Below are 17991 nucleotides of genomic sequence, written 5' to 3'. Positions count from 1 at the left end.
GTGAAACGGAGAAAGGAGGGCAGGAAGAGGTAGTAAGTAGTTGGTGGTGTATATTAACTACAACTACTTGATAGGCTAGGATGCTTCCTTGGGCCTTAGGCACTTACATCTTGTAGGAGATGAGGATAGACCTATTTTGCTTTGTTTTTTCAAGTCTTCTAAGATGCTTTCTCCAGTGGCAATGAGTGTATTAAGTAAAATACAAAGTGCAAAGGATGCCTTGGGATAGTCTGTATTCCCATATCCTATTCCATACAGATTTGCATAGTTTCTTCCAGGGTATCATCTCTGCCTTTTACTACCCTCAAGGCTGATGTCTGACAAATGCTTTGAGTAAAATCTCACAGGAACTCAGAGCTGTCCTTTGCTGTAGTTCTTCAGTCTCGAGCAGTGTACAGGATCCATCTGCAGAGGGTACTATTATTTCCCCTAAGAAGCAGCACCATACAGTACAGATTAAGAATGCTACCTTGACCTCTGGCCCAAACTTGTTCAAAGGGGTTGGTCAGGGTCAGTGTGTGTGTGTGTGTGTGTGTGTGTGTGTGTGTGTGTGTGTGTGTGTGTGTACTTATATACAAGTATATGTGTATGTGTGTTGAACTACTCAGAACAGTGACCTGGTACCTATTCTGCTGGCATGGGCTAGAGGATCGGAAATCAGCCTGAAAATACCAGGTAATTAGGAGGAACTTTAGGGAAAATCCCATTGGAAAATAACAGTGATTTCTCTTCTTTGACCAAGGGTAAACACAATCCCTTTAGTTAAAGGCTTGACTCTGTGGTAAGAAAATTCTTCAAAAGAACTGAAGCCCTTAGATGATAGGGCCATAAAACTCAAGGAAGTAACTTCTAGATACTGCTCTTCTTTCCTCCACTCTGCCCTTCTTGCCACTGTCACATTCTCTGCTACAACTGCTTTCTCTCATAACTTTCTGGATATGGGAATACAGGTGATTGAGAAAAGATTGGCTTGCTGGTCTTCAGATACAGAGATGCATGAATATGGCTCTGACCCAGATCCTGGAGTTGGACTTTGTCCACTCTTTCCAAAACTGAGCCTTGCCCTGAAAGAAGCTCAGTTACAGATGTTCATGTTTGGGACACTTCCTATGCTGCCAGGGATATCATTGTAACATTTATGTTGATGAGACCATTCGTTTGTGTATTCTCTTGGTCCTGGCCTCTATCTTCCAATGGATTCTATTAACTCATCTTGCAGATGAGGAAACTGAGATGATAACTGAAGGAACATGTCTGCTCTCGTTTGCTCATCCTAAGGTACAGGCGTACACATTTACAATTGTAGGGGAAGAAATGATGACCTTAATGTAATAAGTAATAGAAAAAGAGTGGAGTTCATTTATTCCATTTTACTGTATGGAAATTAAAGAAAGATTAATCACAGCCACTGGACAAGCTTCTTTAGAAGACTGAATAAAGAATTTTAGGAATAAGTAACAGGCCATTTTAATAATTTTTAATCCTACTCACAAATAGCCTATTAAGATAAAATATCCTTCAAAGTCAAGTGCAGAACTGAGGTTAAGTGTCGTTGGAGAACCCAGCATGTTGTGTTGTTTTCCTGTTGTGTTTTTGCTGAATAGAGACTAATTCTTCTAGATTATGAAGTTTGGTCCTCTCTTCCCAGGAACCTCCTATTTGATTCTTGCTACTGATGTAGTCATTATTTCCTGGATGTCTCCATGCTTTTGTCCTGGTCCTTGATTGCATTTATTTACTTATCTGTCTTTCTCTCATTCTCACAGCCCCACCAGCAGCAGTAGGTATGGCTCCTCCTGTAATGTGAGTCAAGGAAGCTCTCAGCTAAGTGAACTAGACCAGTATCATGAACAAGATGACGACCATCGGGAGAGGGACTCGATTCATTCTTGCCACAGCTCTCACAGCCTGTCCAGAGATGGCCAAGCAGGTTTTGGAGAACAAGAGAAACCCTTGGAGATGACAGGTCAAGTAGAGAAGGAGGCAGCATGTGAACCCAAGGAGATGAAAGAAGATGCCACAACCCACACTCCCCCAGATCTGGTGCTGCAAAAAGACCACTTCCTAAGTCCCCAGGAGAGGTAGGCAACAGCTGCCTTGAGGAGCTCACATGGCTTCCTCAGTACCTGCCCTGTAGTATTGCTGAAAATAAGTGATTGTCATTTGTTTCCCTGCAGCTGGGTGTGGTGGTAGTTAACACCTCCAGGTTCAACTCTGTATTGCTTCCTTTGATTTATGGTGCACTCTCCAAGATATTTTGGAGATCTCTGAAGAATATTTGGGTTTTTGTTTGTTTGCTTTTGAGATAGGGTCTCACTCTGTTGCCCAGGCTGGCACGATCTTGGCTCACTGCAGCCTCGACAGCCTGGTCTCAAGTAATTCTCCCACCTCAGCTTCCTGAGTAGCTGGGACTACTAGGTGTACAACACCACACCTGGCTAATTGTATTTTTTGTAGAGACAAGGTTTCACCATGTTGCCCAGGCTGGTCTTGAACTCCTGAACTCAAGCAATCCACCTGCCTCAGACTCCCAAAGTGCTGGGATTACAGGGGTGTGCCACTGCACCCGGCCAGCACTTGGGTTCTTTGTAGTTAGTGAGCTGCAGTGTACCAGGGCTTCTTGAGTCTGCAGTTCATAGCTTACTAGTTGACCTTGTATATGGCAGCCTCTGAGTCAGGAACTGACTTGAGCCAGGTTATTTCATCCACTGGGGCTGTTGTGGGTACTTTGGCTGACTTCCTAACCTATTAAGAATGCTACTTTGACCTCTGGCCCAAACTTGTTCAAAGGGGTTGGTCAGGGTCAGTGTGTGTACATGTACTTATGTACAGGTGTGTGTATGTGTGTTGAAGTACTCAGAACAGTGACCTGGTACCTATTCTGCTGGTATGGGCTAGAGGATCAGAAATCAGCCTGAAAATACCAGGCAATTAGGAGGAACTTAGGGAAAATCTCATTGGAAAATAACAGTTATTTCTGTTGTAACTTTTTTGGTGAACATTTTGTTTTGTTTTTCCCTGGCTGAGAAATCCAGGACAGAGTTAAGAAAGAATTGATCTAGAAGTCAGATTTAACCCACCCCTCAGCCTCCTCAGAGCCTAGCAATGTGTCTGCCAATTTGTATCCATAGGAAGAAAAATCTAAAATGTATCCTCTTTAACATCTCATAATGAAGCTGAGTACAGAGTCTGAATGTTATTACTGAGCTAAATTGGTTAGACTAGCTGATAGGTTGGAGCAGAGCCAGAGTTCTCAGTCTCGGCACTCGTGACATTTTGGGCCAGATGATTCTTTGTTGTGTATATTATAGGATGTTTAATAGCATCACTGGCCTCTACACACTAGGTGCCAGTAGCAATCCTTGCAACCCTCAGTTGTGACAATTAAAACTGTCTCCTGACAGATTTCCCCTGGTGGGGACAGTTGCCTACTGGGGTAGAGTGATAAGGGATGGGTGTGACTTAGAGTTTCAGATTTCAAGATCTAATAATAAAGCCTGTCACTGAAACACCAGAGCACTGAATGCGGATTACATGGTAAAAATTAGGGAGTGGCTGGTTCTTCTACTTTACCACTGGATTAATAGATGAGTCGCAAACCTTTCTGAAGATATTAACTTATTTTCTCTCTTCTTCCCTTTTTTGGTTTTTAGTCATCTCTGGTAGCTCATCTAATAGATGGGACATCCAGGAGGTGAGCTGTGGACCAGGCTTCTTATTGGGTTGATGACTCACTGAAAAACTGACTCTGGCTCTCCATAGACCTTAGACTTGGCAGTCACTGTTATCAGAGCAGAGTTCCTGGTGGAGAAGCAGAAGTGCCCAGCACGAGTCCTTGTCCTTCTCTACTGGTTGTGTCCTCTCAGGTCCTAGCTGTGAGAGTGAAACCCATTTCTACCGTGGCCAGAAGTGCCCACAAATGTTTTAGAACAGTTGACACATTTAGTTGGCATCAGAAACGACCATATATTTTAACATGTCTAGATGATGGACACTTGTCTGCTGAATTGGCTGTAGACCTCAAAGAGAGAAAGGAGAAACATTGTTGCCAAGAATTAACCACTATTCTAGTTAATAATGTGGATAATGAGTTGTTCTAATGCAGGGTAGTGTTTCTGTCTCAAAGGTATTTTGTTATGTGTATTGTTCATTTTACTGAGGTTGTTCTAGAAGCAGCTCAAGGAACAAGATCATGGCAGTAAAAGGGCTGTGTTTTTTTGTTTTTTTTTTTCTTTCTTTCTTGGCACTTTTCATGTAAAAAGGCACTTTTCATTAAAAAGGTAAGCCTTCTAAAATACTTAGTGGAGCAGGAAGGGTTTGCAGGAACAAAATTCTGCCCTAAGGATGCTATGCAAAACCCCCAAGGGAACTGATCGTTTTAAGAAGTGCAGTGAGAGGGGTTGAAAGGCTTATTCCACCCCTCTCTGCATGGTTTCTATACTAGGTATTGACTCAGGGCTCTTGCCATTGCCTCTAGAGTCCTGATCCCCGACTGTTCCAGGGCGCTACCACATTGGGTAAATGACAAAAACGAGTAGGAAAAGAGGGAACAGATGAAAAGCTAAAAGGAATTGTCATTTTAGAGATGAATTATTTTCATATTGAGTATTCAGTACTATGCTGCTCATTGGGTAAATGAAAAAAGAAGGAAAAGAAGGAACAGATGAGGCACAGTGGCTCATGCCTGTAATCACAGCACTTTGGGAGGCCGAGGTGAGCAGATTGCTTGTGCTCAGGAGTTCAAGACAAGCCTGGGCAACATGGCGAAATGTCGTCTCTACAAAAAGTACAGAAATTAGCTGGGTGTGGTGGCACGCACCTGTAGTCCCAGCTATTTGGAAGGCTGAGGTGGGAGGATTGCCTGAGCCCAGGAGATTAAGGCTGCAGTGAGCCGTGATCATGCCACAGCACTTCAGCCGGGACAACAGGGTGAGACCCTGTCTCAAAATAAATAAATAAATAAATAAATAAAAGAGGGAACAGATGAGAAGCTAAAAAGGAGTTATCGTTTTAGAGAGGAATTGTTTTCACATTGGATATTCAAGTACTATGCTGTTTTAGTAGCCTGAATCACTAAATAAGTGTAGGCATGAGTACAAACCATTTTATTTTAGACATTTGGCAGTCTTGCCTTGAGCAGTGTCACCTTGTGGCCTTGGCTATTTTTAAGAAATGTACTTTTTCTCTGTTACAAGTTTTCCTGAGGAGAATGCATCTTCACCATTTACCCAAGCCAGAGCACATTGGATCCGAGCAGTTACCAAGGTTCGACTCCAGCTGCAGGAGGTAGGAAATCTGTTCTAGTACTGGTTGGGACAATTTTTCCTTTGAAATTGGGAGACATATGGTGCTGGAGAAGCAATCAGTGATTAGTCATCTTCTTACAGTGTGCTTCTGGGAATGCATGACAATTAAGCCAGAGCTTTAAGGGATGGGAAGTGGCCAGTGGCTTTCTTCTGTGCTTATTAATGGAAATCAAACAGACCTAGTGGGCTGAGAGCCTGACCGTAAAGTTAGATGCTTATTTTCAAGTACTGTTCATTGTCTCTTTGAAGCCGTTTGAGTTTAGGGCGAGTTTAGGGCAAGAAATGATTTCAAGCTCCTTAGGATAGTTGTCTCCCTTACCTAGCCGGTCCATACTGGCTGATCTGTAGGGCCAAAACAGGTTACAAAAGTATCTATGGAATTTGCCAGGTTAAGTCCCAAAGTATCAGCACACTAAGATCTGAAACAATGTCAAAAAAAATCTAAAAACAAAGATAAATATTTTTCATTTTTAGTGTTACAAGTTTGAAGTGTCTTTATCTGTGTGTTAGGAGGTAGGCAGTCTTTAGGCAGAAGGTACTTTTTTTCCATATAAATTTAGGAGGTACCAGTGCAGTTTTGATACATGGATATGTTTCATAGTGGTGAAGTCTGGGCTTTGGGTGTAGCCATCATCCGAATAGTGTACATTATACCCATTAAGTTATTTCTCTTTCCTCACCCGCTTCCACCCTTCTAAGTCTCCAGTGTCTATTATTCCACACTCTAAATCCATGTGTACACATTATTTAGCTCCCACTTATAAGTGAGACCATGCAGTATCCCATGGTGTGTATATATATATATATATATATATATATATACCACATTTTTAAAAGCCAAACATCTGTTGATGGACACTTAGGTTGATTCCATATCTTTTTCCCTTTTTTTTTTTTTTTTTTTTTGAGTTCGGGTCTTGCTCTTTTGCCCAGCTGGAGTGCAGTGGTGTGATCACTGCAGCTTTGAACTCCTAGGCTCAAGCAATCCTCCTACCTGTGCCTCTTTAGTAGCTGGGTCTACAGGCATGCACCACCATGCCTGGCTAATTAAAAAAAAAAAAATTTTTTTTTTGTAGATGCAGGGTCTTGCTGTATTGCCCAGGCTGGTCTTGAACTCCTGGCCTCAAGTGATCCTCCCACTTTGGCTTTCCAAAATGCTGAGAGTACAGGTGTGAGCCACTATACTCAGCCCATAATATTTTTGCTACTGTGAATAGTGCTGCAATAAACATATGGGTGCAGGTATCTTTTTGATATAATGATTTATTGAAATTACATGTTTAATGACAATTGGCTGTCAGTAGTACAATATCTGGCAGATATTAAAAGCAGAATCATGCTCACATATGTGCATGTATACTTTAAAAATTAATTTATTTTGAAGCAATTTCAAACTTAAGGAAAAGTTGCAAAAACAGTAAAGAACTACTATGTCTCCTCACCCAGATGCTCCAACTATTCACATTTCACATTTACTTCATTGCCTTCCCTCCATTATGATCAATCTTTTTCTGAATCATTTGAGAGAAAATTGGAGACATGATATTCTGTCATTCCTAAATCTTCCTTTGTATTTCCCTATAAACAAGGCTACTGTCCTGTATAACCATGATATAACCATTCAAATCTGCCAAACAACAGTAACAACACTATTATCAAGACCCTATCCATATTTTGCCAACCATCCCGACAATGTCCCTTTTTCCTTTCTAATCCAGAATCCAATCCAGAATGACACGTTGCATTTAGTCATGATATCTCTTTAGCTTCCTTTGGTGTTTCCCATCCTTAGCAGTTTTAAATGGTATAGGCTTTTCATTTTGTAGCATGTTCTTCAGTTTGGGTCCATTCAATGTTTCCTCATGTCCGGACTGAGGCCATCCTTTCACGGCAGGAATTACACACAAAAAATGATGCTGTGCTCTTTTCAGAGCATTGCGTCAGAAAGTAGTTGATGTCAACGTGTCCTACCATTTATAATGTTAGCCTTGATCACTTGGTTAAGTTTGTATTGGCCAGGTTTCTCCACTGTCAAGGTACCATTTCTTCCCTTTGTAATTGTTCAGTGCCTTGTGGTGCAGTACTCTGAGGATATGCTGGTATCTTGTTCCTTATCAAATCTCTACCTACCAGTTAAGTAGCCATCTCCTATCTGAATCTACCACCACTAATGATGGTTGCCAATTGGTAACTTTCTGTTTCTATTATTCTTTCTATATTAATTAATTAGTTGGCACTCTATTTTTAGGAAGAGATTTCCCTTTTCTCTCATTAATTTATTCATGTCAATATTGCATTATGACTCTTACATTTCTAATTTATTACATGAGTTATAATCCATTACTGTCATTTATTTTGGTGCTCAAATTGTTCTGGCTTCATATGAGCACTCTTAATTTGACCCTTCAGGGAGAAGATAATGTTTTAGTAATTATTGAAAAGATAGCTGCTTGGAAAAGGTATTGTGAATACAGATATTTGAAAATGCTACTATTTGTATATAGATGTGTGTGTGTGTGTGTTCTTTTATCAGAAACAATGTTACTGATAAAAACTCATAATTGCATGCTCTAAAATCTTGGAAAGAGACTATTAACATATTAAAAATATTTCTAATGAAAATTTCCAATGAGTTTTGAACTTACTTGTTAAAAATATGAAAATATTTCTCACGATTTTGCAAGAACAGCTGACTGACATCAGAGAAGAGGAAAAATTACTAGCCAAAGTTTAACAAAATCTCTGAATAATTAGTATGTTGGAACCAATTGCTCTTCTTTCATTAGATTTGATATATCATTATCTTTTTCAGCTGTGACAGCTATGAAAACCATGTATTGAAGTAATTGAATGTACAATCAGACCTTAAAGTCATTCTATAACAAAATATTAAAGTAAGATTTAGGAAACAATTAGGCACATTATATCACATTGTTTTAAAAAAAATGTATCACTGTGAATATTTTTAGTTACAGCAAAATTTTTTTTGTTAATGAACATTAAAAAAATTTTAAATTTGTTATGCTTTTCACATTTTAATTTTTATAATGTATATTAATGCAGTTATACATCTATATAATTTTTAAATGAATAAATGTACATATGTTGAGAGGTTCATGCTAAAAAAATTTTCCATGGAGAGGGCTGCCTAACTGCAAACACTGGGAGTCTGTTGATATAGACTGACGTGAGGCAAACAAATGTTTGTTTATTTATTTATTGAGACAGGGTCTTACTCTGTTTCTTAGGCTGGAGTGCAGTGGCATGGTCATAGCTCACTGCAGCGTCAACCTCCTGGGCTCAAGTGATCCTCCCACCTCAACCTCCCTTGTAGCTAGGACTATATGTATGCACTACCACACCCAGCTGATTTTTTTTAATGCTTTGTAGAGATGGAATTTCACTGTGTTGCCCAGGCTGGTCTTGAACTTCTGAGCTCAAGCGATCCTCCTATCTCAGCCTCCTAAAGTGCTGGGATTATAGGCGTGAGCCACTGCATCTGGCTAAACAAGCTTTTTTTTTTTTTTTTTTTTAAGATGGAGCCTCACTGTGTTGCCCAGGCTGGAATGCAGTGGTGTGATCTCGGCTCACTGTAATCTCCGTCTCCCAGGTTCAAGCAGTTCTCATGTCTCAGCTTCCCTAGTAGCTGGGACCAAAGGCGTGGGCCACCATGCCTGGCTAATTTTTTTTTTTTTTTTTTTTTTAATTTTTAGTAGAGATGGGGTTTTACCATGTTGGCCAGGCTAGTCTCAAACTCCTGACCTCAAGTGATCCACCTGGCTCAGCCTCCCAAAATGATGGGATTACAGGCATGAGCCACCATGCCTGGCCTAAACAAGCATTTAAAATGAACATTCATGGAATGAATGTCATAACACTTACTGTTTTTTTATTTCTAAGTTTTTTAAAAGTAAGGGTCTTGTAATTCTTCCTATAAAGCAAAGCAAAGTAATTAGCCTTATCCATGTAAAAGGAAAACTCTGAATTAGAAAAATAAGAATATATTGGAGAAGACACAGTTTAAGTTACGGCCTTTTCTCTTTCAGAAGTATAATAATTCAGAGTCTCTCAAAAAGACTAGCTGAAAACAGTTGCCAAAGCTTGGAATCATACAGACAGAGGCATGGTTTACCTAAGAGTAACTAAGAACTTAATTGAATAAGAGAACAATAGTAAAGATATTCTTAATACAGGTAAAGTAACTGGCAACTGATTAGAAATGTCCAAGAGGAGAACAAGAAGCCAGAGTTTAAAGAGGGTTCTGATAACAGTTTAAGATTGAAGCAGAAATGTACCATTTATACTTAAGATGAGATTTATTAACATATTGGTTGAAGTTATGGGAGAGAAAGAAGTTAAGCACAACACCAAGGATTTTTTTGCCCCGCTGCCGCCCCGCCACCCCAATCACTCCTTCACCCTCCACTCAAGATAATCTTTTTTGTTAGTTTCCTATTTATCATTCTAGAATATCTGTCTGCAAGTACAAGCAAATATGAATATACTAATGCTTCTTTACCCGTTTTTATACAAAAGATGGTATATTATACATACCGAGAATATCTTGATTTTGTATTTGGAGATCCTTCCATATCAGCTCTAAGAAAATTTTTCATTCTTTTTTATAGCTGAGTAATATTCCGTTGAATGAAATATTTGTTCTGCAAGTATTTAGTCCTTTGTTGATGTTCATTTGGTTGTTTCCAGTCATTTGCTGTTAACCATGTTACAAATGAGTAACCTTGTACATATGTCATTTTGCATGTGTGCAAGTATACCAAGGGGATATGCATTTATAATTTTGATAAATATTGCCAAATTGCCATCCATTTGTCTGTGGCTTAAAATAGCAAGGGCTTGTTTCTTGCTTGTATTCCACATCAAGGAGTTTTGCTTTAAAGTTGTCTTCTCTCTGCAATCCAGGCTGATGGAGCAACCAACACCTGGAACACTGCCAGTCACAATGGTAAAAGGAAGGGAAAGATAACAAGTGAAAGAAAATATAGCAAGTTGTACTTTGGCTCTTAAAACTTCTACCCAGAAGTTATTAATACATATGTCGCTTTTGCTCATATTTTCCTAGCTAAAGGAAATCATGAAACCAAACTTAACTTTTTAAAAATAGTTTCAACTTCTATTAATGTTTTAGATACAGAGGGCTGGGTGCGGTGGCTTATGCCTGTAATCCCAGCAGGAGTTTGAGACCAGCCTGGCCAACGTGGTGAAAGCCCCATCCTTACCAAAAATACAAAAATTAGCTGGGTGTGGTGGTGCATACCTGTAATCCCAGCTACTTGGGAGGCTGAGGCAGGAGAATTGCCTGAACCCGGGAAGCGGAGGTTGCAGTGGGCCAAGCTCATGCCACTGCACTCCAACCTAGGTGACAGAGTGAGACCCTATCTCAAAAAAAAAATTAGATACAGGGGATACCTGTGCAGGTTTGTTACATAGATATTTTGCATGATGCTGAGATTTGGGGTATAGATCCTGTCACCCATGTAGTGAACATAGTACTCAGGTAGTTTTTCAATCCCTGCCACCTTCCTCCTTCCTCCCTCTAGTAGTCTACAGTGTCTATTGTTCCCATCTTTATGAGTACCCAATGTTTAGATGCCACTCATTTTTTAAAACTTTTTTTTTTAATTTTATTTTTTTGAGATGGGGTCTCCCTCTGTCACCCAGGCTGGAGTGCACTGGCACGATCACAGCTCACTGCAACCTTAACTCCTGGGCTCAAGCAACCCTTCACCTCAGCCTCCCAAGTAGCTGGGACCACAGGCATGTGCCACTTATGCCCAGCAAATTAAAAAATTCTTGTGTAGAGATAGGGTCTCACTATGTTTCCTAGGCTGGTCTTGAACTCCTGGTGTCAAGCAATCCTCTTGTCTCAGACTCCCAAAGTGCTGGGATTACAGGCATGATTATAGGCCTGGCCCCTAGCTCCCATTTATAAATGAGAATATGCGATATATGGTTTTCTGTTCCTGCATTAATTTGCTTAAAATTATGGCCTCCAACTGCATCCATGTTGTTGCAAAGGACATTTCACTGTTTTTAATGGCTGCATAGTATTCCATGATGCATATGTACCACATTTTCTTTATCCAGTCCGCTGTTGATGGGTGCCTAGGTTGATCTGATGTCTCTGCTATTGCGAATAATGCTGCGGTGAATATATGAGTGTATGTGTCTTTTTGGTAGAACGATTTGTTTTCATTTCATTATATACCCAGTAATGGGATTGCTGGGTTGAATGCTAGCTCTGTTTTAATTAAAGTGGAGCAGTATGACGTACTTTTAAAGAGATAGAGAAGGATATTTGTCAGTGGCTTTAATGCCTACTCCCAAAAGTATATGCTTCCCATAGGGAGTGTACCAATTTATACTCCCACTAGTAATGTCTTAAGAGTGGTTTTCTCTTTCCTAACCCATCAGTAATGTATCAAACTTTTGGATTTTCACTTATCTGCTAGGCTCTTTTTGCTATCCTGTTTAGGTGAAATACTTCCAACATATAGAATTATTTATATTTCAAAAATTCTCAGAGACTTTATATTTGCTGTTTCCCATGCTTAGAATGCTCTTTCTCTTAATTCACTTAGCTAACTTTTCATTCACATCTTTTAAAACCCAGTCAGATGTCAGTTTTGGGGTAAAGTTTCTAGACTCTTTGCATATTTTTTTCTACTGCATGATGATGTAATGGAGTTACTTGTTTACTGCTATGTCTTACTTTTCTGTGTACTTCTTGTAAGATCCTTTAATGTCAGGCTAAGCTTTTTAAGGCTGATATTCTAGAGCCCAGTATGGAATCTGGCAAAGTGTGTTTAGCTAACCTTTTGTGGATGCTTAACCAGCCAGAGATGCCCCGCATTATTTCCACAGAAGTCTCCATGTGCTTCTTTATCTTCTAATTAATACTATTTTTAATTATTCCCAAGGCCCAGCACTTAAAGTCAATAATAGCAGAATATTAACTATTAACATTAGCTATATTTTCTTATATAAGCTTTATATACATGAACATAAATTTACTGAATTTAGATCATAATATGTGTGGATTTAAACATTTTTTCTCACTTTGTTTTTGTGAACTTTATTCTGGGTTATTAAATATTTTTGAAAACATGATTTAATGATTATTAATAGATTAATATTCTCTCATATAGGTATTTTATAATATTCCTCTTGTTTCTTTCTTTTCTTTTTTCTACTTTTCTTTTGAGACAGGGTCTTGCCTGGGCTGGAGTGCAGTGGTACAATCACTGCAGCCTTGACCTTCCAGGCTCAAGTGATCCTCCCACGTCTGCCTCCCAAGTAGCTGGGACTACAGGCGTGTGCCACCATTTCTGGCTGATTTATTTGTTGTAGAGATGGAGTCTTCCTATGTTGCCCAGCCTGGTCTTGAACTCCTGGGCTCCAGCAATTTTCCTGTCCCAACCTCCTAAAATGCTGGAATTACAGGCATGAGCCCTCATACCTGGCTCCTCTTGTTACTATTATGAATAACGCGGTGATGAGCATCATTGTGCATACATCTGTTTTCATTTCTGATTATTTCTTTAACTTAAAATAGATTAAATTACTGAGTTGAAGGGTATAAGTTTTTAAATTTAAATTTTATTTTTATTTTTAATTTTATTTTTTAAAATAGAGACCAGGTCTCACTACGTTGCCCAGGCTGGTCTTGAACTCTTAGCCTCAGGTGATCATCCTGTCTGGGCCTCCTGCAATGCCATGATTACTGGTATGAGCCATCACACTTGGCTTCAGGGGTATATATATATTTTAAGACTTCTGACAAACTTCTTAATTTATTTTCAGAAAAGCTTTTCCGGTTTGTACTTTCAGTATTTGAATGTGCTGTACCAACATTAAGTATTCTCATTTTAGAAAATTTTTGCCAATTTGACAGAAGAATGGTATACCATTGTCTAATTTGCATTTCTTTGATTATCTGTGATTTGAATATTTCTCATAAGTTTATAGGTCACTTATACTTCTTCAGCTAATATTACATCAAAGAGACTTGGAGAATCATAGAAACCTAGTTACACTTATGCTATTCCTATAAGATTGTCAGCCACTTGAGGGAAGAGGTTATATAGAGTCATCTCTGTGTCTTCTGGGCTGGCTGAGTACACAGCCATATGTACTTAATAAGTGTTTGATGACATTGCTATTGCTGATGAGGCAGTAATGTTGGTAGTGTGGGTGGGAGTGGATATGAATCTGTACCTTATTTGGCTTAGCTGCAGAAAAATCTGGGGGAGGAGGTGAGACTTTAGCTCTAGAAACGGAGATTGCGGTGGCAGCGGGTGGGTGGGTGTTCCAGGTGGAAGGGACAGTTCAGGAGAAGGCATGGAGATAGGCCAGGAAGAAGGCTTGACAGGAGCTCTTGGGTTGTTGAAGAAAGCTGAGGAAGGAGAGCCTTGGTAAGCAGAGACAGAACAGCAAATAGACGAGAAGGCCTGGGTTTAAATGGAGCAGTCTCAGGAGAGGTAGGATTATAGCTGCCAGCCGGAGAGGTAGATCAGCATTTTCTTACGGGTGATCATTAAGACAGAGAACGAATCGAAACTCTTCTGCAAAGTTCCGTTCTCACTTGTTACTCCCTCCCCAGAAGAGTGACTTCCTTCTTGTTCTATAATTGAAGCCTCAAAAATGGGTCCCTAGGGGAACAATAATGAGGCTCAAGGAGAGGGCTTTTGAGAACTGTACCATTCAGACTTAATTACACCAGGGAAATACTCTTTCCATAATCTTAAACTCTGGAATTTTTTCTGATCATGTCTGCCTATCTTCTCAACTCTTTGCCCTCATGGAGACTACCAATTTCCGATCCCTCCTTTTTCTCACAACTTTTCATTCCTCTCCCTAACCATTGCCATTCTAACATTTCTAAAAAAAACTGAAGACTGTTTTGAATAAGTAATAAATGTAAAATATAAAAATTGAAAAGGATATTATATATAGATATGTATTTATAACTACATAATGCACAGTTTTCCTACTTCAGATTCCCAGGCCCCCCCATCTCCTTTTCCCCCATCTTATTGTTATTTGTGTCTCATGAATCAGTCCAGAGTTAATCCATCCATTTATGAGCATGTGTGTGTCCCAAAACTTGTATGTGTGTATTACACAAATTGTCCTACACCTTGCTTTTTTCATTTATTGCTCTATCTTGGAGATTTTTTTCCTTATTAGTATAAATAGAGTTCATACTCTATTAACAGCTGCATAGTTTTTCTGTTAGTATAAATAGGGCTACTGCTTTGTAAATAGCTATATAGTATTTCTTTCTGTAGATGTGTTATAATTTATATACTCTGCCCCCTATTGATGGATCTTTAGGTTGTTTCTAATGTAGTTGCAATGCAAATCCTGTGCATAAGCCCGAATACTTCAAGACTTATCTTAGCCACAGCTTTTGAGACCCCTCTTCAAACTTCATGGTAAGCCCTACCCAAGAACAGGCCTTACTATTGCTTCACAAACCAGAGTGACCTTCCCTGGCCCTAGCTGCTCCTCTGAATTCTGTGAGACAACCCTTGTTCTCAACAGACTGTTTTTGCCTTCTGGGAAACTGCAGTGCCTTTACCTGATATCTGAGACCAGAACCAACATATTCTCTACCTTCTGACCTTGACTGGACCTGGCTGTTCCTTGAAGCCTTCTTTGGTAGAGACTATGCCTTTTATATGCCCCATGCATTACTGGGTCAGAAGTGAGGTTTGGTTTTCTCTGGCTCCCTCTGCCACTTCCAAGCCATTACTAGATCCTTGCCTAACCTGTTTCTACAGCCACCTTCCTTGTTGCAATTAGATTACAACTTTCCCATAATTCCCCATTTATTCATTGAAAATTTTAGTACCTGCATCACAGTTTTCCTTTTTAATCTCAACTCTTGCCATAATAATAATATCATTATATTAACCACATTTATTGAATACTACTCTGTGTAGGCGCTATATCTTTACATGCATTACCTAATGAATTCGTAACAATAATTCTGTGAATTAGGCTTATGTTATTAGGCCCACTTTATTGATTAAGAAACTGAGTATTTAGAAAGATAGAAGCTTGTTCAGGATCACCCAGCTAGTAAGATTTAGGACCAGGATTCAAATCTAGATCTATTTAACTTCAGAGCTTGTCTTTTTAACACTAATCTTAGAACTCTACTTTCCAAAGCATGTTCCACAGGACTCCAGTTTCTAGGGTCATTAATAGGTATCATATGATACGGGGTTCTATGTCAAAGAAATTTGGGAAACACAGAATTCAACAGAGCACAAAGCCAATAGATTGCCTTATATCTTAGGACTTCTCAGAAACTTCAATACACTTAGGCTTATTGTGATTCTTTAAGAAGGGAATATAATATGCACAGTTTTACTGCAGACTTATTTGACCATGAAACACTCTTTTAGAGACACATTCTGTGGGACTAGTTTTCCAAGGAATATACTTGAGAAAAGTCTGTGTCAGAGATTCCATTGTCATTTCATTAAAACTGTATTTGTGAAGGTCATCAGTGAGCTCCTAACTGATAACTTAGCGGTTGCTTTTCAGTGTTTATCTTATTGGACCTCTTTGCAGTATTTGACACTTCTGAACAGTCCCTCCTGTTTTAACATCTAAGAAACCATCTCCAACTCTCCTCTTTGATCTGTCTTCAGTCTCTTTTCTGATTTCTCTGTTTGCTCATTTCTTAAATGTTCTTTCCAGAGTTCTTTCCTCAATGCTCTTTTCATATAAATCTATACATTTTTCTTTTGAAATATCATTTATTATGTCACCTGTCACCTATATGTGGGTTGCTCTCTTATCCAGCCCAGACTCTAAACCCATATTTCTAACTACTTCTTGGACACTCACTTGTCCCATCAGCATCTCAAATTCAGCTTGTCCCAATCAAAAGACATCACCTCTCTAAAACCTGTTTTATGTCCTACATTTTGTTCCCATGCTTCCCAAATCAACCCTGAACCCACTAGATGTGATTGGGCTCCTGAGAGATAAGAGAAAGCGAAGACATTCTTTTAAAGATGTAGAAGAATGAGGAGCTGGAGTTTCACTTATCCTCAGAGGGAGAGAAGGATGAGGTAACTATCTTATGCACATAAAAAGTACTCCATAAATATCTGTTGGCAGGATGAATGAACAGGATGTAGAGTAAGGAAGCTTGTCCTTTTGCATTCTGGGCAGTTGAGTTGTGAAGAGGAATGAGGGGGGTTTTCTTGCCTAAAAATCTCTAGAAAAGGAGAGGTCCATACCCATCCTTGCCTATTCTCACTTTTGGTTGAGAAAAAAAAATTTTTTTATTTCCAAATTTTATCTTTTACCAGCTACCCATGGCTCTTCCCTCTGCTCACACAGCTTGCCTCCACTTCCTTTTACTATTCTAAGTGACATAGAGACAAGGATACACTGCCGTTGTACTCTTGCAGCCTTCTCATTCAGTCCTACTTTCATACCATTTCCCCTCAGTGGCGTGACAACAAATTCTTGTTCCTTTGTTTTTAGTAACAAATATTTTTAAATTCAGATATAATTAACATAACATAAAGCCATTTTAAAGTATACAATTAAGTGGTATTTAATATAGTCACTAGATCACACAACCATCACCACTACCTAATTCCAGAACATTTTCATCACCTCAAAAGGAAATCCCATACCCATTAGGGATTACTCCCTATTCCCTTTTCCACCAGCCTGTAGCAACCATGAATTTACTCTCTGTCTCTGTAGATTTGTCTGGACATTTCATACCAATGGATTCCTATCATATATGGCCTACTGTGTCTGGATTCTTTTATTTAGCTTAATGTTCTTAAGGTTCATCCATGTTGTAGCATGGATCGGTACTTTTGGCTATTATGAATAATGCAGCTGTGAACATTCATGTACAAGTTCTTGTGTGAACATAAGTTTTCAGCTTTTTTGGGTATGCACTTAGGAATGGAACCTCTGGGTCATATGGTAACGTTGTTTAACATTTTGAGAAACTGCCAGACTGTTTTTTAAAGTGGTTGTGCTATTTTACCTTCCCATCAGCAGTGTATGAGGGTTTCATTTTCTCCCCATCTTTGCCAACACTTATTGTCTGTCTTTTTTTATTATAGCCATCCTAGTGGGTGTGAAGTGCTAACTTGTGATTTTGATTTGCATTTCCTTAGTAACTAATGATGTTGAGTATCTTTTCATGTGCTTATTGGCCATTTTTATATCTTCTTTGGAGTTTAGTAGTCTCCTCTTAAACATAGGGGATACATTCCCAGACCCCAAATGGGTACCTGAAACCATGGATAGTACCAAACTTCACATATACTATGTTTTTTCCTATACATACATATGATAAGGTTTAATTTATTAATTTTAGAGACAGGATCTCACTGTGTCCTGCAGGCTGGAATGCAGTGGTTCACTGCAGCCTTGAATCCTGGGCTCGAGCAATCCTTCTACCTCAGCCTCCTGAGTAGCTTGGACTATAGGCATGCACCACTACACCTGGCTAAGTTTTTATTTTTTAGTTTTTTGTAGAGACAAGAGCTGTATTGCCCAGGCTGGTCTTCAACTTGTGGGCTCAAGTGATCCTTATGCCTTGGTCTCCCAAGGCACTGGGATTACAGGTGTGAACCACTGTGCCCAATGTTTAATTTATAAATTAGGCACA

General features: G+C 39.2%; 1 protein-coding gene across 2 annotated transcripts in view; it reads left to right on the top strand.

Moving 5' to 3' along the window:
* The window catches only part of UNC13B (unc-13 homolog B), a 279025-nt gene that overhangs the window by 142395 nt on the left and 118639 nt on the right, over window positions 1-17991 (top strand). For both annotated transcript variants that reach the window (XM_054519407.2, NM_001132233.3), the window contains 2 exon segments: window positions 1767-2081; window positions 5196-5286. In XM_054519407.2, the coding sequence (XP_054375382.2) occupies window positions 1767-2081; window positions 5196-5286 (406 nt within the window).

The sequence above is a fragment of the Pongo abelii genome, chromosome 13 (assembly GCF_028885655.2).
Source record: "Pongo abelii isolate AG06213 chromosome 13, NHGRI_mPonAbe1-v2.0_pri, whole genome shotgun sequence".
Classification (NCBI taxonomy): Eukaryota; Metazoa; Chordata; class Mammalia; order Primates; family Hominidae; genus Pongo; species Pongo abelii.
Note: the sequence above shows the minus strand (reverse complement) of the source record. Positions and strands in the feature narration are given on the sequence as shown.